This window comes from Odontesthes bonariensis, chromosome 4 (genome assembly GCF_027942865.1).
Source record: "Odontesthes bonariensis isolate fOdoBon6 chromosome 4, fOdoBon6.hap1, whole genome shotgun sequence".
Classification (NCBI taxonomy): domain Eukaryota; kingdom Metazoa; phylum Chordata; class Actinopteri; order Atheriniformes; family Atherinopsidae; genus Odontesthes; species Odontesthes bonariensis.
Genome location: NC_134509.1, coordinates 7666760 through 7688470, shown reverse-complemented (window position 1 = coordinate 7688470; position 21711 = coordinate 7666760). Strand labels below are relative to the sequence as shown.

Here is a 21711-nt window from a genome sequence, read left to right as displayed (position 1 = left end):
TTATCAGCCATCTAGTTTAACTGCATGACAGGAGAGGCTAGACTACAAATCATTTGTGTCTGGCTTGTGCTGGTGTGTGTGATGGGATACTTACACTGCAGGGGTGAGGTCAAACCACAGTGGCCAATCACAGCTGCACCTGGGGAGCAGTTCTGCCATTCAGACGAGCTGATGGGTCCATCGGTGTATTGGAGTGCCCAGAAGCACTTTGGGGCATCCGGTACAATCCGGTACAATCTGTAATGGCAACTCAGGTGTGAGATGTTCAGACATAAAGGCAAATTACCTTCTCCGCCACCCCTGGCACATTTACATAGATTCAAAAAATAAAAATAAAATCATCTTTCACTAAGAAATCACTGCTCCAAATGAACAAACTCAGTATCAAGTATGGAACATATAAACAAAAATGCAAGCAAATGCAGTCTCGTTGCACATGTCTGCAGTATTTCCTATTATCTATTAGGCTTTCATGTTCAGTTTTTTGTTTTGTTTTGTTTAACTGTCCGTCTACAAAGCTAAATCATTGTCTCTTAAACTGAACAGGATTTGTTTGTGGAGGTTGGATTTATTGCAGGACAGTTGGTTACAATTGTTTTAGCAAGATGCACCTAACAAGATGGCAACAACATTAGAAAAGGAGCCAAACCTAAGAATGTTGTTCTGCAGTGGGGAAATGGTGATGTGGGTTCCACCGATAAAGAGACAGAGGTGGATTCCCGTCCCGTCACCCATCATTGTCTGATCACAGCCTCCATGGAAAGTGTGGGCCTCAGTTTGGCCCAGGATGACTTCAAACCACCATCGACAGCTTTATAGGTCGGAACTTTGGCAATTGAAAATCTGAAGTATTGACGAGTGGGTTGTTATATTAAGAAAATCAATAGAATCTTACAATAAATGCTCCAAAAATAGATCATAGCTGCATTCACAAACTCAAGTTGGGCCCATGTGACACTGGGCCCATCCCACACCCCTCTCTGACCCAAAACAACCGCGTCAGGTCTGGATAAATCTTTGCCAGGGGAACCAACCTCTCTGCCACTCTCCCATGGTTAATCGACAGGTCGACCAGCTGCAGCCAAAGTCACTTTGAGGCTGCGCCAGACAGACAGAACAGAGTATTTGTTATTGGACACAGGCAAAAAGGAGGTTGTCTAAAATGCATGTACGTGTTTTTAAATTGGACAAACAAGACGCAGAACTTGTCAAGAGTTTTAGGTGAGTTGTAGAGTTTAACAGTGAGTGTGGAGGCGTATGTGGACACCACAAACTCAAGTGATTATCAGGCACAATGTGAGCAGGATTACGACACATCAGGGGAAGAGGTTAAAGCAACGTCAGGTAAGACTAATCAAGGTTTGAAAGGTGTGTTCTGCTTATCTGAAAGACGGACGAATTCCTGTTGGTTTGAAAGCTGCACGTCACACACTGCTCTGATGCCTCCCAAACTTTCCAGCCCACCTGCGCGGAGGCAGCATTTCTAAGTCTGAAGCTAAGGTGTGCTCAGCACTCATGGACTCTCTGCGCCTGCCACGGGTGAGGACAAGGATACCAATCTTAATACTTTATTACTGCTTTCACTCAAATATTGAATTAAAAAAATCTATCTTAAAATTATGTTGACATGAATTGTTGATTCAATTTAACTTTAAAAAAAAAAAATTAGAATGAAACAGACAAGTTTGGAAACTAACCAGAAAGTTCTTAGAGTTTGCATGTATTTGGATTATGATCAATATTAATGTAATGTTTATTGCATGATGATCGTGAACATATGAATTTAGCTTATAAAGGCTGTGGACCACTGACACAGCAGAACAGCAAATAGATGTGATGTACAATCTGTGTAGAGATATGGACAAGTAAATATAGAAATCATGACCTCAATCAACCATACACAGAAGAGAATAATATATGAATATAGTAAAATGTATAGAAAAAACAACATGATTACGTATGTGAGTTTTTTTATTTACAGTTGAATGATTAAATCTAAATTTCAAAGGCAACAATGAATATCTCAAAGCAAGTTTGATGCTTTTGAAACATTGATTTAGCTTTCCTTCAGTCATACTGTTGTATGGATGGAATTTTACTGCAACCACAGCACGTGACAATAAGATCAATAACCTGGCATGTGATCAAAAGTGTGTGTGTGTGATTTTACTAATGCCTGTTACTTAGACTTGGCCATCAGCTAAAATACATTCAGTGGTACTTTAAATGTTCTGTAATATTTACTGACAACTGACTCCAAACACTATCATATAATACTAAAGTGGTATAATATCTGTGTAACTCCTCATCCATCCCTACTAGTTTGTTGGTACTTAGGAGGCTTTGGATGAGAGGGGAAAAATTTTAAAAACACACAAAAAAATGTTTGTATATTTGTAAATACTGACTGATGGAAAAAAAAAAACTGCCTCCATGAAATAAATCCTCACGTATAGTTTTTTTTTATTTTCAGCAAATGGCTTCCCAAAGCAAGAGTAAGGAAGACCACAATGAGAAATGTGAAGAGAAAAGCAAAGGTATTTCTACATATACAACATAAAATTGTATTAGACACACAATGTCTACCATTGAATTGACCATTTAAATATAGCTGTTCAACTAATTCAGGCCTTTTGTCTGTTGTAGAAGTCATGGCGAGCCCTTCGCACTCCACTGCGGGTTTGATAGAAGGGGAGTCAGGGGACATAGACCCATGGGACCTTCCAGAGCTGAAGGATAATGGGGTCCCATGGTCAGGTAAAGATTTGCGCTGTGCCTATGCTCCATATAAGTATTGTTTTATCCGTGCTTGGACAAATGATTTGTGCGTGTCCTGTAAAGATACAAACACAGACAGACACTAAGTAATGTGTGTAGGTATCAAATCCATCAACTAATTATTATCCAGAAATAATCAGTTCAAACTACACATTCCACTTTTAGGTGTGTGCATAGATACACATATGAGCATGTCTTTTTTCTTGGTCTTCAATTTGTCATTAATTAACTTTGTGAAGTGATTTTTTTTAACTATTAACATTTCAGTGAAATTGATCTGTTTATTGTTACCAGAAAAGTCACATTTAGTTTAAGCTGACTCAATAAAGTACACAATAAATCTGCCAGGATATCTCATTTGCAGAGCAATCAATGGTTGATCTGATTGTTAAGGAAGCATAGATATGATAACATTTTATGACTTACAGCAGAGTCTTTGGCAACATATCGCTGACAGCGAGTCTAGGTTAAGACTAGTTGAGTGTGTCCCTATTGCCCTTTACTGCCCCAGGTTATACGACTCAACTCTAAAAACAGAAAACAATATTTATTTCCATTTTTAACACACGACTACAAAATGATGAACATGTTCCGCTTTTGATTCCTTTTACCTGTATTTGATCCCGTATAGACTATTTGTCCTTGTTTGTTTCAGCTTTGGATACCAAAGGGAAGGTGCTGAGGGTGCTGGTGTCAGTGGCGAAGCTGATTGGGCTGCTGGGCCTCCTCTATATGTTCATCTGTTCCCTCGACATCCTCAGCTCAGCTTTTCAGCTTGTTGGAGGTAAATTCACTTCTTGTCTGGACCCATGTTACACGCTTTTTATACAGCACTGTTCGCAAGAGTCTCATATGCGCTTAGGGCCCCCACGCCACCAGGGGGCCCCAGAGAGCACCGAGACTTTGTGATAAAAAAGTAAATATATACATGAAATTAAAATAACATTGAATAATTTAAACGAAATTGTATTATACCAGAAAAAAATTTACTAATATTAGGTTATTTATGCCTCCTGTTGGCTGCTGCCACCGTTGGGCAAAATTATTTAAGGATTGTATTTATTATTTAAGTATTTAATTTTGATTACAACTTTATTTTTCTGTAAGATAATGTGAATGTCATTTGATTCTATTTTATATTTGTATTTTGAACATTTTACACACCATTGCACATCTGAAAGAAATTAAACTATTTAACGTGTTTACTATAAATGCAGTCTCCAGCCTGCTGATGTTTCTTTCAAATAGTTAAATTAATGAGCCATACTTATATCACTCTTTATGTAGAAGTTAATTAAACCATATTTATGAGTTTGCTATCCCTTTAAGGTTAAAAACAAGAATGACACCTGTATAATGTAAGATGATATCAAATAATGCTAATGATTGTGGGTCCGTTACACACATAACAATGTAGTGTAGCCTATGGAATAATGAGGGATCTGGAGCTGAGGTGATGGTAGGGGGGCCCCAAATGAAATTCTGCTTAAGGCCCCATAAAGGCTTGGGCCGGCCCTGGTCTCAATGTAGTTGTCTGAACAGTACTGGGATACTGCGACTGGGGCAGCTAAATTGATTTTAGCCTTTATCAGTTCTACCTTTTAAAATCAGTAATATTCCAGCGGTGACATTTTAAAAAAACAACACATCAATACACATTCTCCTGACACTTTTATGGTTTACAAAAAGCAAAAAATGTTTATGACCGTGCACATGCCTTGATGTTCACCTTGTTCAGGTAAAACGGCAGGAGAGATCTTTCAGGACAACTCAGTTTTGTCCAACCCACTGGCTGGGTTGGTTATCGGTGTTTTAGTCACCCTGCTGGTCCAGAGCTCATCCACCTCCTCCTCAATAATTGTCAGCATGGTCTCCGCCGGGTGTGAGTATGAGCCTCTACATCACACAAGCACACACAAAATGCAATGATTGTGGGTCTGCAGGAGGAGGGGGAGAAGTGTTAAAAAAGATCTGTGCGTTTCAACAGTGCTAAAGGTCCCGGTGGCTGTTCCTATCATCATGGGCACTAACATTGGCACATCTGTAACCAATACGCTCGTGGCCATGACGCAGGCTGGTGACCGCAGCACCTTTCGCAGGTAACGATTGTGTGTTTCATCTTTGTTGACATTCTAAAGCTGAATGCACTGAAGCGCCACATTGAAATACCTTTTATTTTTATGAACGTCATACAGCACGTACACTACAGCGACGTGTCACGAAAGGGAAAACACAGACATTTTCACAATTTTGAAAAATAGTGATGCTCTGGTCCAATTGTAAATTGGTCACAAATTCCAACATCAGTTGAAGCACATCAGGCAAATAAATCAAAATGAAATGATCACAGATGTGATATTATAGAACTATAAGATGTTCAAAAATGCTCATGTGGAAGCAGGGGCAGCTCAATGCTGGTGTTACACCATGGACTGTCATAGCCAGAGCACTAAATTCATTAACTGACTGATATTATCCAGCAACTTTTCTCTTTTTGACTTTTGCTGTTGATTAGATATTGAAAGCGTTGGAAATATAAAAACATAAGGTTTGCAAAGGTTCCCTATATAAAACAACATGCATTGAAAACCGTTATCATGTCACAATTTTCAAACCTTTAGTAACATCCTACTACCTTCTGGACATGTGAGCAAATGTACCTCATAGATATTTTCTTGTTAGACAGGTCTATAACAATAATTATTAGACTCCCCTTTTCACCTACTGAGGTGCTTCAAAGTGAAAGTGATCATCTGTAAACTGGCAGGTCGGTGGTTTGATTCCTGGCTTCCCAAGTTCACAGCATGTGCATGTGTGAATAATGGAGAAAAATAACTTCACAGGCTTGTACGAACTAAAAAATGCTTTTTGAATGTGTGTGAATGTGTGATTGTAGCTTGTGGTACTCGAAAGAAAAGCTCCAATAAATGCAGTCAATTCGCTTTGTTTTTACCTGGACAACCACAATATGAAGCTTTCATGGGTAATATCAAATATCTGCGGTTATTCTGCATTCATCTTCCTGTTTTCACCATGTTCCCAGGGCTTTTGCAGGTGCCACAGTGCATGACTTCTTTAACTGGCTTTCTGTGCTGGTGCTGCTGCCTCTGGAAGTCGCCTCTGGTTATTTGTATAAGGTCACCAAGCTCATCATTGACTCCTTTCAAATCGAAAGTGGAGAGGCCCCAGACCTGTTAAATGTGATCACTGACCCCCTCACTGAGTCTATCATAAAGGTAAGATCTCATGATTGTATCATTTTTACTTTCTTTCTCAAGTCTGAAGTAAAGTGTTAGAAACTAGAGCAACATGGAGTGTGTATCTTTGACAAATGTCTTGTACAGCAGTTGTGAATTACAGATTTGGTTCGCATTGTTATAAAGACCAAAATAGTATAAGAAATAATGTTGCATCAATAATGTTATCAATGCAACTGTCAAGACCAGAGAATGGAGGACGCAGATGCAGGAGGTTTAATTCCAAGACTTGTATTTGAGGCAGCAGATCGACCAGTTCCTCGTGAGAGAAACTAAATGGGCTATGAAATATTACTCTAAGAATATACTTTCCAAGAGTGGAGAAGTATATCTATATAAAAATTATCAAAAATCAAAATCACTCCACTAGCGGAGGAGAAAACAAAAGACCATGAAACTTTACTTTTAAACTAAATGTCACTCCTACTGAGGATGAAAACAAAAGACCCTCTCCTAGAAATCGGAGGAAATATGCTATGAAAATTTTACAAACAAAAAGGCCACTCCACTCAGGAGGGAAAACAAAAAGGCTATAAGAAAAATTAACTCTGTAGCTCTTACAGGTTCTATATTATCAAACTTACTCTGGGAAAAACAAAATCACTCTTACGAGCAAAAATACCACTGGGAACTCGGAACTCGGAAACGGGCTTGGGAAAAACGCTAGGATGATGCACTATACTGGGACAGATACAACACACTGGCACAAGACAGGGGGAGACGCAGACTCTTAAGCACACAGGGGTAATGGGAAACAGGTGGAATCATTCATACCACAATCAGACTGGAACACGAGAGGAAGGGCAAGTGACCTGGAACGAGAGGGAAGTTAATCTTTCAAAATAAAACAGGAAATGACGAAACAATACATGAAACGAGACAAAAACCCAACTTAAAGGGGAACTCCGGGGCATTTGAAGCGCATTTCCATTGCTAGAGGTTGTCAAATACTGATAGTAGGACACAGAGAGGTGCAAATCTGCGCCCCCTGTGTGGAGATCGCGCTGTTCGCACACCCTGTCATGCGAGGCTAATACGTGGTGGCTAGGGGCAAGAGCTAACCCTTCCACGTAAAACAACAACTTGCACAGTGCAGAAACGTCACACCACTTTATAAACCATCCGACAATAAAGTCACAAGCCTTACCATCAAAACCATATGCATGGTCCTCACATTACTGGCATGGGGACGTTACAAAACAACTTTATAAACAGCATGTAACTCACCGGCTGGTTGTAGGCTCGCGCATGTGAAAGCCCAAAAGAGTCGATGGACGATAATCCCATAAATAAAACAATTATTTTCTTTAGAAAAACTGTGTTCAAGTATTTAAAACATTACAACAATACATGCCCAGTAATATTATTTTAATGTTTTAAATACTTGAACACAGTTTTTCTAGAGAAGATAATTGTTTTGTATATGGGATTATCGTCCATCGACTCTTTTGGGCTTTCACATGCGCGAGCGTACAACCAACCGGTAAGTGACATGCTGTTTATAAAGTTGTTTTGTAACGTCCCCATACCAGTAATGTGAGAACCATGCATATGGTTTTGATGGTAAGGCTTGTGACTTTATTGTCGGATGGTTTATAAAGTGGTGTGACGTTTCTGCAGTGTGCAAGTTGTTGTTTTACGTGGAAGGTTTAGCTCTTGCCTCTTAGCCACCACGTATTAGCCTCGCATGACAGGGTGTGCGAACAGCGCGATCTCCACACAGGGAGCGCAGATTTGCACCTCTCTGTGTCCTACTATCATTATTTGACAACCTCTAGCAATGGAAATGCGCTTCAAATGCCCCGGAGTTCCCCTTTAACCTCACCACGGTGTGACAGCAACATGTGTGCAACTAAAATTTTTTAATAGGTAAATATGATACACAAACCCGTTATACTGGATTTTTCTCTCTTTTGTTGGGTTGGTTTTATAGGAACAATCAGTCAACAAGCCTTTATAGTCATTAAACTACAGCGCAGAAACAACAAAACTAGAAGGCATCCCTGAGTTCTCAGGCAACAAAAGAAAACAAAAGAGAAGATATGAAACAGACACAAGGATAAGAATGTCAAAAATAGAAAAATAATAAAATAAACAAATGAGATTTTATTAATGCTACTAGTAAGGGGCTGAAGTCCTATAATGTCTGTCAGTGGGTATCAGTGCGAAGATTTGGGGTGCGGGACAATTGGGGTTTCTAGTATTAGGGTGTGTCCACACTTGAGAGTTTTAGTTTAATTAAACTAAACCCTGTTGTGACTGCTTCACCAGTGCACATCATGACCAAATTAACTCTGGTGCGGTTCAACTGAAACATGAACGCAACACAGATCAAAGTCATACTAACATGCAGCTCTTGATTCTTTAGGCTATGGAGTTTGGACTTCAGTGCGTTTGGGATTACCGTGTTGAAAGACAGTCAATTAGAACATTCTGATAAAAGCATTTGGCTCAACGATGTGTTCCAGTGTTCTGTGAAAGAGCAGATCCTCTGAAGATTTATTAGCCTGATAGGTGGACTGATACCGGTCTAGAGTAGCAGGCCTGGTGCATTAGCTTCTTGTCACACTTGGATGGTTGCTGTAAGTGCCATAAAAGTCATACCAGTCATTTGGATAGTCATATAGATACAGCTACTATGATTCTGAGGAATTCATTGGCTGAAGAAAGGTTGAAAATGTTGGTGAAAGCCTCCGACAGCTAATCAGTGCAAGCATGAGGTACAGTACACGCCCTGTGACACCATCAGGACCAGATACTTTCTTCACACACATATTGTGCAGAACCCTTCTGACGCCCAGAGTCCAGAGTCAGCACCTGCTGATTACGTGGTGGGATTAGAGTTTAGAGACAAGTCGCTGACCTTATGCAGTCAGCAATGGCTTGTATATCCTCTCTTGTTTAGTTAGGCCCGAGCAGCTAAGCGCTGCGAAGGCCTATTGTATCTGCAAGATTTCACTATTATTATTATTATTATTCTTATTCTTTTTCTTCTCCACGCGGTATCGCGAATGGGGAGGCCTGAACGTATTCGAAAACTCCCGAAACTTTACCCAAAATTGTCCCCCGCGTGAAACTGCATGATTTTAATGGAGTCGAAAGTGGGCGTCGCCAAACTGCTCTACAGCGCCACCTAACGTGAGATAGACCAAACCGTACGTCGTAGAGATCTGAAACTCGGTATGTATGTAGATCGCCTCAAATCAAGAACAAAAGTCTCTTGTTGTTTTTGTTTTTGTTTTACACCTCAGGGCCACCACACACAGGGCATAATAAAATTTTTTGTGTAAAATGGACACTAAAGTGTGACACTTGCAATCCCTGGAATTCTGTTGTTTTGATGACCTCAAGTTTATCAGTAAGATAAGATATAAATATATGAGGCTGTTATGGTTATTGTGATTGTACTCAGTTTTTTTCCCCCTCTGACTCAGCTGGATGACTCTGTCATTAGGGGAATTGCCACCGGAGACGCAGAAGCCAAAAATAAGAGTCTCATTTTGAGATGGTGCCAAACCTACACCAACGCAGTAAGAGCGGTAGCAATGCATGTCAGCTATGCTAAATCGGATAATGTAAAATACTGATAAAAAAAATATTTACTGTTAAACTGCCACTATCTTTCAGACCTTAACGAATGTCACAGTTCCCGGTCCAGAGAACTGCACCTCTCCATCTCTCTGCTGGGTTGATGGCAACAACACCATCACACTGAAGAATGTGTCTCAGACATACAACGTATTGAAATGTAGGACCAATATACAGAGAAATCATACACTCTTTTTGTCTTATTGAATTAAAAAAATACTATTTCGTATATAAGGCAATAGCTTCCTATTCTAATCTCTGTCTTGCACATGATTTAATGGAACACTTTCTACTTAAGGATCTTTTTAATATATACTTCATACATGCTGAGGATGTTTCTGTGTGTCTGCAGGCAATCATCTCTTTGTAAATGTGAATCTTTCCGACCTGGCAGTGGGTCTAATCCTGCTGACTCTCTCTCTGCTGGTTCTCTGTTCCTGCCTGGTCTTTATTGTCAAGTTGCTTAACTCCATGCTGAAGGGACAGGTGGCTTCAGTCATCAAGAAGATCCTCAATACGGGTGAGCGTCACTTCACACAGCACATTCAAATAGTTGAATGTGGTGCATTGGTTAGAAAAACATTAATGCGTGTGTGTGTGTGTGTGTGTGTGTGCAGATTTCCCATTTCCATTTGGCTGGGTCACGGGTTACATTGCCATCTTGGTTGGAGCTGGAATGACTTTCATTGTGCAGAGTAGTTCGGTGTTCACATCGGCTATTACTCCTCTTGTTGGTGAGGTCCATCATCCATTCATCAGTTCAGCCATCAATTCATTCATTTTCTCTGTAACTGTTCTCTAATGATCAAAAACTTTAGGCCAATAATTGTTTTTTTCCTGATAGAACATGAATGCATAAGAGCTTATATGTTTGAACCACTACTTCTTTTGTGTGAATAGGTATTGGTGTCATCAGCATAGAGAGAGCATACCCATTGTCTTTGGGTTCAAATATTGGCACCACCACCACAGCCATTCTGGCAGCCATGGCTAGTCCAGGAGAAACGCTGGCTGATGCTCTACAAGTGAGTAATCAAGACAGAAATGCTTGTTGTTGATGTGTGGTGGCTGCTGTCTTCAGCAATTATTGAATACAGTGGACAAAATGTTGCAAAATTAAGAGCTAATCTGAATTTTCTAGCTGGTGTCGCACCTCAATTGACACTTGCAAGCACTTAAGGCTCGTGTATACTTCGCAGCAGTGTGTCGCAGTGAGCTTGTCGCAGACACGACGCAGTTATTTTTGATTTATGCCTTGAAGCGCTGTCTGCGCTATATTAATCCCACGTCACAACGCAAGATGGACAATCACGAACAAGCTAGGATTGTGGGTGTTACGGTTACGGAAGTCATTCAACAACAATGGCGACTGGACGAATGCGCACTTTGATTGAGATGCAGCTGATCGATCTAAAAATAGAAGAAATATTGCTACTACTGGAGCTGGCAGAGAGGGAAAGAATCGTCACGATTAGCACGGTTAGCGTCAGCCGGTTAGCAAACCGGAAATACGCATAGTGTAGAGCGGATGTAGAGTTGACCAATCAGAGGCCTCCTTTCTCTCCTCCCTGCGGCGATGTCTGCGGCACTGTCTGCGGTGAGTTACAATTTTGAGGAGATGCACCAGAGTGTCTGCGTAGTGTCTGCGTAGGGGGGGGACATGTCTGCGTTAACTGCGACACACACGCAGACGACCTGGTTTCCGAGTATAAATCAGGCTTTAAACTCAAACTTAATTCATGTAATGATTTTTATGATAAAGATAATCAATTAAGTATTCTGCTGATCTCTACAGATTGCCCTTGTGCACTTCCTATTCAACATCTCTGGCATCATTCTGTGGTACCCAATCCCCTTCACCCGCCTTCCCATCCGGATGGCTAAAAGTTTGGGGAATGTCACCGCCTCCTACCGCTGGTTTGCTGCTGTCTACATCATCTTGTGTTTTTTCGTTTTACCACTGCTTGTATTCAGCCTGTCACTGGCTGGTTGGCAGGTACTGGTGGGCGTTGGTGTGCCTCTAGTGGTCATGTTGATCGTGATCGTGGTCATCAACGTGCTTCAGAAACGAAAACCTGGGTGCTTGCCCGCAGCACTGCGTTCCTGGGATTTTCTGCCTCTCTGGGCACACTCTCTGGATCCTTGGGATAAAGTGGTTGGTGTGATCACAGCCAAATGCTGTTGCTGCTGTAAATGCTGCCATATTCCATCTGATGACCAAGAACATGAAGTACAAGAATCTGTGGAAAATGGCAAGAGGATGCACATGACTACGTATGACAACCCTGCAATGAGTGCAGAGAAAGAAGTAGAAGATGAGATAAAGATTGAGCTAAATATCCTGAAAAAGACCCGGCTTTAAAATGTTATATTCACCGTGTGTGTGAAACCATGTATGGTGCAATGAAGCATAACGGTCAAGGCACAAGAAACAAGTTTCAAAATATTTATGTAATTTTTTGTGTAACAAGAGAAATGGCTGAATATGTCTAACATTCCAAAAACATGTAAGTTCCATCTAGCTGATCTAGACTGGTGCAGGTAGTTACTTCTTAATGAGTTCAGGTAGTTCAGGTTGAAAAAAAAAACTTGGAATGACCCCAAGACTCCCAAATATGTTGTTTAAGTAACTAAGCAGATGCATTTGAGAACAGTTATTTTTCTTAGTGAGACCAAACAAAGACGAAATCCGCTTCTCTCTTTAGAGAACAGGGGTCATCAAAGTCGATGGCTTTAGTCGGTTTAAGGACAGTCAGCAGTTAACGTGTTAGCATTAGTAAGACTGACTTTATTGCCAATAGCAATGCACACTTGTAGCAAAACAAACTCCAGCATACTGTGTAACTTGCAAAAAATAGTTTTGTTGGTTGTGTTGTTATAACACTTTGCAAATATTTGGTGGATTCTAAAAATGGGAAATCAACAAACTAAGCTTACGATGTAGGTTTTATAATCATGTATCAAATAAGATGACCAAACTGCTATTGAATTTTCCTAAAAATAAAGCACAAATGGAAAATGTCTTTGAACATGGGTTACGGGTTAAAAAAAACAACAATCATTTTATCTATGGTGCACAAATGTATACATTTCCTGTATGTGTAATTAGATGTGCACATATAACTATTGTGTCATTCGTGGCCGTATTTTCACCCAATTATCTTCTATTTGTCTTTGTGTATTCAAACTGAAGGTAAACCCAAAATGACCTTTGTGTTGAAGAGATTAAGACTCGGCAAGATCACAAATCCAACCGTAGAGAGTTCCAAGGACAAAGAATGATCACGTTGCCACATTTCTATCAGGGTTCCTCTATTATATTTTTATTGAGTTTTTTTTTAAAAACTGTGTAAGAGACACTTACAAAGAACCTGACCACATCGTTTTAAGGTGTAGAATAATTTTGTAATTAAAAAAATATCAATTTGAAATTATATTCAGGGAATATGTAGTCTAAAAATGAGATGAATGAGCATCTACATTTTTTTTTAAATATATTTATTGTTTCTTTTTAAGTTGAATATTGTGTCTCCAAAACGATTTCATTGCAATTAAAAAAGAAACCATATACTTGACTGACTGAGTCTGTTTGGAAGCCACCTGGCAGAAATCACTACACTCATCATTTTGAGCTGACTCTGTAGTTGTGTTAATTGTCCTCTTATCAGTGTTATCTGAATGAAAGCAAGGTGAGTGGGTTCAGATGATTAAACATGCTGCATATATCGAAACGTGACAAAATTTATTAATATCTTTGTGGTTATCAAATAGTTATTACACAGTTTTTGTAACAGAGCATCAGGACATTTTCTTGCTCTAGAATCAGGCTGTTTCGTTACATTTGCGACTGTTAAAAGACTCTGGAGGAAAAGTGCTGGTGACCAGGAACTTCACACAGTTGGGCTGAAAACTGTCACGTGTCATTGAGCCATGTACAAAGACTGTGAAGTAGAAAATCAATATGCCCGTATTGAAGATGCACAACTGCGCATGACACAACAGCCACAAGATGGTCTCTATGTAGTCCACTGACACTCTAATGTGCTCATGTGTTATACAGACACACATATCCACAATTTTAATTAATGTGTGAATAAGTTAGTGTTTAAAACACTATCCAATTACCCACCCATCTGTTTTCTGGACCTACTTAAACCTATTCAGGGTTGCAGGGGGGCTGGAGCTTATCCCAGCTGCCATTGTGCGAGGGGAAGGATACACCTTGGATGTGTTGCCAGTCCATCGCAGGGTCACACAGAGACTAACAACCATGCACTCCCACACTCACTGGGTTAATTTAGACTCACCAATAAATCTAACATGCAGGTTTTCGGACGGTGGGAGGAAGCTGCAGTACCAGGAGAGAACCCACACATGCACAGGGAGAACAAACAAACGGACAGGCTCCAGCTGGGATCTGAACCAGGAACCCCCTTGCTGTTTGGGAGACGGTGCCGACCATGACACCACCATGCAGCTCTTTTAAGGTCCCATCATTTTTTAAAATCAAATTACATGTAAATTTAAGAGGTTTTGTAACTGTTTTCAAGGACACATCTTGTGCCACAAACAAAGCTTGAGTATGTAAACTAGACAAACTCGTAAATGACAGTTTCAGCACGGTAAATTAAATATCAAACCTGTCCATCATTTTTTAAAAGTGATTATACATTTGATATTTACATGTTTATATATTAAAAGTCAGTGGAAAATTATTCACTGGAACAAAAACAGCTATAAGAACAGGATAAAACCAGTGGTTTTACTTTAAAAAAAAAAATCTTTTTACAACTTATCTGACGAGCCAGCGACTACAATCCTTTCAACATGCCCTGTGAAAGCTGTCGGATATATCAACAAGAAATTTGGACGGTACAAAAAAGGACTTTTGCATTAGAAACTGAAATGGGACTTCATGAAACGCTCCCAATGGAATCCAGTGGTAAGAAGTCCACATTTACTTCCAAAGGAAAGGGTGAAAAAACTGCTACCTCCAACTTAAAGCTAAATGATACTGTGTCTTTTCCAAGACTCTGTAAAGGCACGTATGATGGACTTGGTGCAAAGCCGAAGAAACGTCAAACTGTTAGTATCAACAGAGGATATGTAACATCACCCGGAATAAAGTTAACAAACAGATTTTTACCACTGTCAGAGCCAAATGTGACTGAGTGTAACAGACAGAGAGACGGTACAAAGCAGCAGATGGACAGAGAAACTGTGCCGAGTGTCAAGGTCAAAGATACTCTTGTGCTTGGAGACGGAGCCATATCTAATATAAACATAAACAGAATGGTTACATGCAGCTATCCAAGTGCCACTGTCTCTGACATCACAAGATTACTACCAGAGGTACTGGCAAAACACCAAGGGGTGGAACAGCTGATTGTGCACATTGGTGCAGTGGACATCAGAAATAGTCAGTCTGAAATCTTAAAAAAAGACTGAGAAACTGTTTGAGAGTCTTGATAAAGTGACGATACCAACATTCATAAGTGGACCTCTCCCAAAAATCGACAGGAGGATCAACAAATTCAGCCGGCTGCTTCAGTTGAACACATGGCTGTCCAAAGTCTGTGAGTCCAGAGGACTGCATTTCATTGAAAACTTTAATCTTTTCTGGTAAAGAGATGATCTGTTTAAAAGAAAAGGCCCACACCTGAACAGAGGTGGAGTGAGACGACTGACGGATAATCTCCTCCACGCTCTGAGGCATCAGAATGGGCCAGGGCCAGGACCGGGGCCAGGACCGGGTCCTGTGCTGCCGCCGAGAGAGAAAAGCTCCTGCCGCGCCACCCAAGGACCCAGCAAAGAATTCAGCCACAGCAGCCACAGCTGGTCTGTCTGTCCAGAACAGGAATATGCTGGACAAGGTCACAAAATTGGGCAGGAAAATCACAGGTACTGAGGTGAAAAGCATTAGTCACTTTACAGACAAAAACACAACTAATTTGGCCTTGAGGATATTAGATGACCCGTTTCACCCCCTCTTCCCTGAGTACTCCCTTCTCCCCTCTGGTCTTCGTTATAGAATGCCTCAGGTGAAAACAAATAGAGCACTGACATCTTTTGTGCCCAGGAGCATTCAGTTGCTTAACAGGCTAAATTCAAGTAGAGAGCCACCCGAAGATATGTACTAGGCACCTGAAATGCCCAATTCTTGCTCTTAGTCTGTCATTCTGTCTTGTCTGCATATGTACGTCTTGTGTGTTTTCTGTATGTGCTGTTTGTGCTATACTGTATGTTGCTTCCAAGTACAAGACAAATTCCCTTTGGGGCAATAAAGGTTTATCTATCTATCTATCTATCTATCTATCTATCTATCTATCTATCTATCTATCTATCTATCTATCTATCTATCTATCTATCTATCTATCTATCTATCTATCTATCTACTCAATGTCAGATCTTTAAGTAACAAATCATTCCTGATAAATAGTTTTATTTCCTCTCACAATCTTGATTTTATGTTTTTAACTGAGACATGGTTCGACAAAAACACAGCAAATGCAGTGCTGATTGAGTCTAGTCCACCTCACTTCAATTTTGTGTCTGAAACACGAGAAAACCAAAGGGGTGGGGGTGTTTGTGCCATGTTCAGGGACAATATACCCACCCATAAGTTGTCATTTGGAGTTTTTTCATCATTTGAGTATGTGTCATTCAAAATGGAGATAAAGCAATCTTCCATACTTTATATCACCATTTATAAACCACCACAGAATTGTTTTATTGATGATTTTACTGAACTACTTTCAATTGTGTGCACTGCTTTTGACTGTTTAGTCATAACAGGGGACTTGAATGTGCACGTGGATGTAGCCCATAACAAGCAAGCTAAAGAGCTCACTGCTGTCCTTGAAATGTTTGGTCTAACTCAGCATGGCATGTGACTGAGCCCACCCACAACAGAGGGCACACTCTAGATGTGCTCATTTCAAGGGGTGTTGTTATTTCAAACGTGGATGTCATCGATGTTGCTTTATCTGATCATTTCTGTGTTTTCTTCGACCTGTCTGTTACCCCCAAACCAGCAGCTGGGTCTGCAGTTGTTCGGGGAAGACTCATAAATGACAGAACAGGGACACAGTTTATGGAAATGATTAGGTTTGAGAACACCCCGTGTTCCAATGTTGATGACCTGTTGAACTCTTACACATCAACTCTCTTAAATGATTTGGATACCATTGCTCCTGTCAAGGTTAGAATGGTTAAAAGTAGGCAAAGGGCGCCATGGAGAAAAGAAGAGTCGGTCAGGGCACAGAAAAGGAAGTGCCGGAGAGCCGAACGGAAATGGCGGAAGTCAAAGCTCCAGGTTCATTATGAGACTTACAAAGAAAAACTATGTGTGTTCAACCAGACTGCGTAGAAAAATAGTTTTTTTCTGAAATCATCAAAAACTGCAGTAACAACTCTCGTGTCCTGTAAACAGATTAACAAACCCTCCAGTTTCACTGCCTTTAGAACTCATTTCTACATCTAAGTGTAATGAGTTTGCAACATTTTTTAATGACAAAGTTCAAGGCATTAAAAATGCAATAATTTCCACAACACAAATAACTACTCTGCAGCCAGCTAGACACCAAGAGCTGACACATTTTACACCTGTTACTGACAAAACAGTCAAAGAGATCATCTGCAGTCTGTGTTCATCAACGTGCTGCCTTGATGAGTTTCCCACTAGATTCCTAAAGTCTGTGCTGAGCAGTTTGTTACCACAACTCGCTCATCTAGTCAACATCTCACTCCAGACTGGAACATTTCCAAAGGCCTTAAAAACTGCTGTCATTAAGCCCCTTCTAAAGAAGAGCAATCTTGATGCCACAGTCCTGAACAACTACCGGCCCATATCAAACCTGCCATTCTTAGGCAAAGTCCTAGAAAAAGTTGTATACCAACAGTTTAGTGACTTTTTCCTGTCTAACAATGCTTTTGATACTTTCCAATCAGGCTTTAGGCCCCACCACAGCACTGAGAGAGCTCTGATCAAGGTGACAAATGACATCCGCCTGAACACGGATGCAAGTAAAGTCACAGTCTTAGTTCTGCTGGACCTGAGTGCTGCCTTTGACACAGTTGACCATGCGACCTTATTACAGAGGTTAGAAGACTGGGTGGGAATCTCTGGTCGTGCTTTAAACTGGTTCAAGTCCTATCTGGAGGACAGGAAATATTTTGTTGAAATTGGTAACTGTGTCTCAGACCAAATGGCTATGACCTGTGGGGTTCCCCAGGGGTCAATCCTGGGACCCGTATTGTTCAATCTGTACATGCTTCCACTAGGCCAGCTAATACGCAGCTATAATGTGTCCTACCAAAACTATGCAGATGATACTCAGATCTACGTGTCACTGACGGCAGGAGAACACGGGCCTGTAGATACATTGTGTCACTGCATCGAACAGATTAGTGTGTGGATGCAAAACTATTTTCTCCAGCTAAACTCAGACAAAACTGAAATCATTGTCTGTGGCCCACAGAAACAGAGAGAAAGTGTTATCAGTCACCTTGAGACTCTCTCTCTTAAACCTAACTATCAAGTTAGAAATCTCGGGGTAATATTGGACTCAGACCTGAACTTTAACAGCCACAAATAAATCAGTAACATCAGCAGCTTTTTACCATCTAAAAAACATTGCCAGAATCAAAGGAATAGTGTCTAAACCAGACTTAGAGAGACTGATCCATGCGTTTGTCTCCAGCAGGTTAGACTACTGTAACGGCCTGCTCACTGGGCTCTCTAAACGGGCTGTAAGACAGCTGCAGTACATCCAGAACGCTGCTGTTCGAGTCCTGACTAGAACCAGGAAATACGACCATATTAGTCCAGTGCTCAGGTCTCTGCACTGGCTTCCTGTCGCTCAGAGAATAGACTTTAAAACAGCTCTGCTTGTGTACAAGTCTCTTCATGGTCAAGCGCCAAAGTACATCTCTGACATGTTAGAGCCATATGAACCAACTCGGGCTCTGAGAACCTCAGGCAGGGGTCTCCTGCTGGTGCCCAGAGTCAGGACTAAACAAAGTGAGGCTGCATTTCAGTTTTATGCTCCTAACATCTGGAACAGCCTTACAGAAGATGTGAGACAGGCCTCAACTCTGACAATGTTTAAATCCAGGCTGAAAACAGTTCTATTTAGCTGTTCATATGACACCTGAAAGTATTTTATCTGCACTCTTCACTTTTAAATGAATGAATGAATGATTATTTTTTATATTTGTATTTTTCCCCCTCTTCTTTGATTGCTTTTAACTGTGTTTTGATTTTTATCTTTTAAATGCATTGTCTTTAAAGCACATTGAGTTGCCTGTAGTATGAAATGCGCTATATAAATAAAGATGCCTTGCCTTGCCTTGCCTAATACATTTGCAGCCCAGATGGTTTGGAAGTTTTATGAGCTCTTTATTGTTAAACTGCCACATAGCAGACCGACGCAGCTATTACACATTGTTGTGTTAGACTGCGTTGGCAAACACAGCAACCACCAATAACAAGGATTTGGCAAATAATAAAAAGCAAATACTAATTGAACATAAAACATGAGCTTTACAAAAACAACAGAGGTTCAATTAAGCCAAGATGCAACATATCAGCAAATATAGTCCAAGAGACCAGAATGACACCCCTGAACTGATTCTGACGGAAACATTCTGCAGCCTGAAGTAGTTTATTCTTTTTTTTCTTTAATGTTATCTGAAGCCTTCCGAGTTTAGATGATAACTGAACAGCATTAATAAGTATCAACTCAGATGTGGTGCTCATCTGTTTAATGTATTCACCTCATTCAACAAGACAATGTAAGATTAGTCAGTTATTTTTATACACAAAAAAAGAAAAATGTTGCAAGAATTTTATTGGCTTTTTCTGTAAGTGTCCACCATTTGAACAGTGGGGCCTACATTTAGCTTATGATAGTAAGGGGAGAATGGGCAGTTCTCAACTGACAGTATATAACAGTAAAAAATGAGTTGCAACTTACCTGGATGTGACCTTTTTTTTTTTTTACAGTTAAGCTTTCATGATGTTACTCAGACTGAGATTAGATTAAAGGGGAGCCGGCGCATCTATCTGCTGGGATTGGGAGTGGGTTGCCCTTCCTGTTAATGACAAAGTGACTGTACATTGAACTTATCCAACATCAGCATTTGACAGAGTGTGCTTACCATTACACTATCAATGTCCTTAAGTGACACATGCACACTTGTAGATCAGGCTCGCACACTAATTGGCTTTTACTGGAACAGTTTACATTTCAAATATATATCGCTGGGTTTAGGGACTTAGACACACAAAGACTGGGCTTTAGCATGATTGTAAAGTGTGAATTATTGTATATGCCAGGCTTTCACTTTAAGCTTTTTTTTCACATTTCAGAAGTCTCCATAGTTCCATTTCTAAATGCTTCTTCCCAACCAAGCATGTTTGTAGTTTCTTTACCCATAATTCATATGCACAGCCCCAATCACAAGATTTTATATTAACACACTGCATTCCCTGAATTTGAGGTGTGGAACAAAGAATTATAAACTACTTGTTTTAAAGCAAAGTACATAACTAAAAGATGAGGCTGATTAACACTCAGACACATGTTCCCTGTGAGGAGTCTTCAGGGCAGATCTAGGACACGCTAGACAGCTCATATCTCTCAGCTAGATTGGGAAAGCTTCAGAGTCCCTTCGGTAGAGCTGGATGTGGTGGCTGGGGAGAGCAATATCTCAGCTCAGACTATTGACCCAGCAGAAAATGCATGGATGGAGCACATCCACCCCAATTTACTCAGTTTATTCCCCAATTTGGGTTCCCATGCCTTCATCTCAGCGGGCACCAGCTTTGCTCGCCGATAATTTGACCTTGATGGACTCACAGCAACATTACAACACTTTGTTTGCTTTTTCATCTGGCCTTTTAGTACATCAAATAAAACTTCTGTAGATGTCTAGAAAATAATTGCTCAAGAGTATAACAAATTTTTTTTAAATATTTTTTTATAAAGAAACTTTGAGATCCTGTGTAGAACTTTGCAAGTCTGAATAGTTTTCATTTTTTCTTTCTTATGTGTGTGTATCAGTGAAATACTCAATTAAATCCTGACCAACACTGCCACCTAAAGGTCATTATGAGAAAAGCACAGTTTGTGACACCCTTTATGTTGGACATGTCTCTGTATGAAAACATTAAAGCTGCAGTCGGCAAGTTTTCAAAATTACGAGTCTAAAGTCAGAAAATTCGAACTGACACAACTTTCAGGTCCCTCCCCCAACCTCTAACAAGCTCCGAATCGCCCCCCAAACCCCTCCCCCTCTGTGGACGAGGTTGTGCACGTGAGTTCACACCAGTGTGAGTGCACACAAGCTGGGGCAGACTAACGCTCAGCAGCGTGTGCACAAGCTGTGATTGACAGGTAGGATTCCTCCACCCTAACTTGATTGGTTAAAAACAGCCGGGCGCGCTCGGTTTTTGCAAGCATGATTACAGGCTTCAGAGGGAGCTACAGATTTAGTTATTTTTCCTAAACAGCCTATTTAATATTCTACTTCCAGAATCCCATGACAGTTCAAGCTAATATGACTAAAAAAAAGTTGCCGACTGCCGCTTTAACTGATAGTGTGAACCCTCATGAAAATCATCACCTGCTTCTGCTGCAGGTTCTTTGGGCTCTTGGTTAATGTCTTCCGCTCACTATAACAGCTGCAGGATAAAATGAATAATATATCTAAGGACTAAACAGCAGACAAAGTCCACAGAACATGTCTGTGTTTTTCTAGTGAGCATATGCTTGAGAAGTCTGTGAAACCCGGGGGGCTTTTTGAAAATCCTTTTTTTTTTTTTGCACACACCCAAAAAACATTCCCTGTATTCGCACCTTCAAAGGTTTGAAGCAAAAAAAGATTCGTTATTCATCTGCAACCGAAAAGTCCATTTTTGCATTCAAGACAATTCAACGTTTTGACAAAACAAAAATAATTTATTATTTCCAAAACCAGAGGCAATTTGTGGTTACAGTCATTACAGATAGCTGATATGTGTTTTACAAATACTGTACAGGACCGCTATCAGCGCATTACTACATCCACTACTAACTAGAACTGC

General features: G+C 40.4%; 1 protein-coding gene across 1 annotated transcript; it reads left to right on the top strand.

Moving 5' to 3' along the window:
• Positions 1-1515: 1515 nt before the first annotated feature.
• slc34a2a (solute carrier family 34 member 2a) lies at positions 1516-11985 on the top strand. Its single transcript, XM_075464372.1, has 13 exons — positions 1516-1539; positions 2474-2537; positions 2647-2757; positions 3434-3562; positions 4517-4660; positions 4766-4877; positions 5822-6014; positions 9470-9565; positions 9663-9783; positions 9976-10143; positions 10241-10357; positions 10524-10648; positions 11419-11985. Exons 1-13 carry the CDS (start codon positions 1516-1518, stop codon positions 11983-11985), a joined length of 1971 nt encoding a protein of 656 aa, XP_075320487.1.
• Positions 11986-21711: the final 9726 nt, after the last annotated feature.

Excerpts from the sequence above, each read along its gene's own strand:
- slc34a2a (XM_075464372.1), top strand. The coding sequence starts at position 1,516 with ATGGACTCTCTGCGCCTGCCACGG. Across the intron at positions 6,015-9,469 it reads TCACTGAGTCTATCATAAAG|CTGGATGACTCTGTCATTAG; the intron begins GTAAGATCTCAT and ends CCTCTGACTCAG. Across the intron at positions 10,358-10,523 it reads GGCTATTACTCCTCTTGTTG|GTATTGGTGTCATCAGCATA; the intron begins GTGAGGTCCATC and ends TTGTGTGAATAG.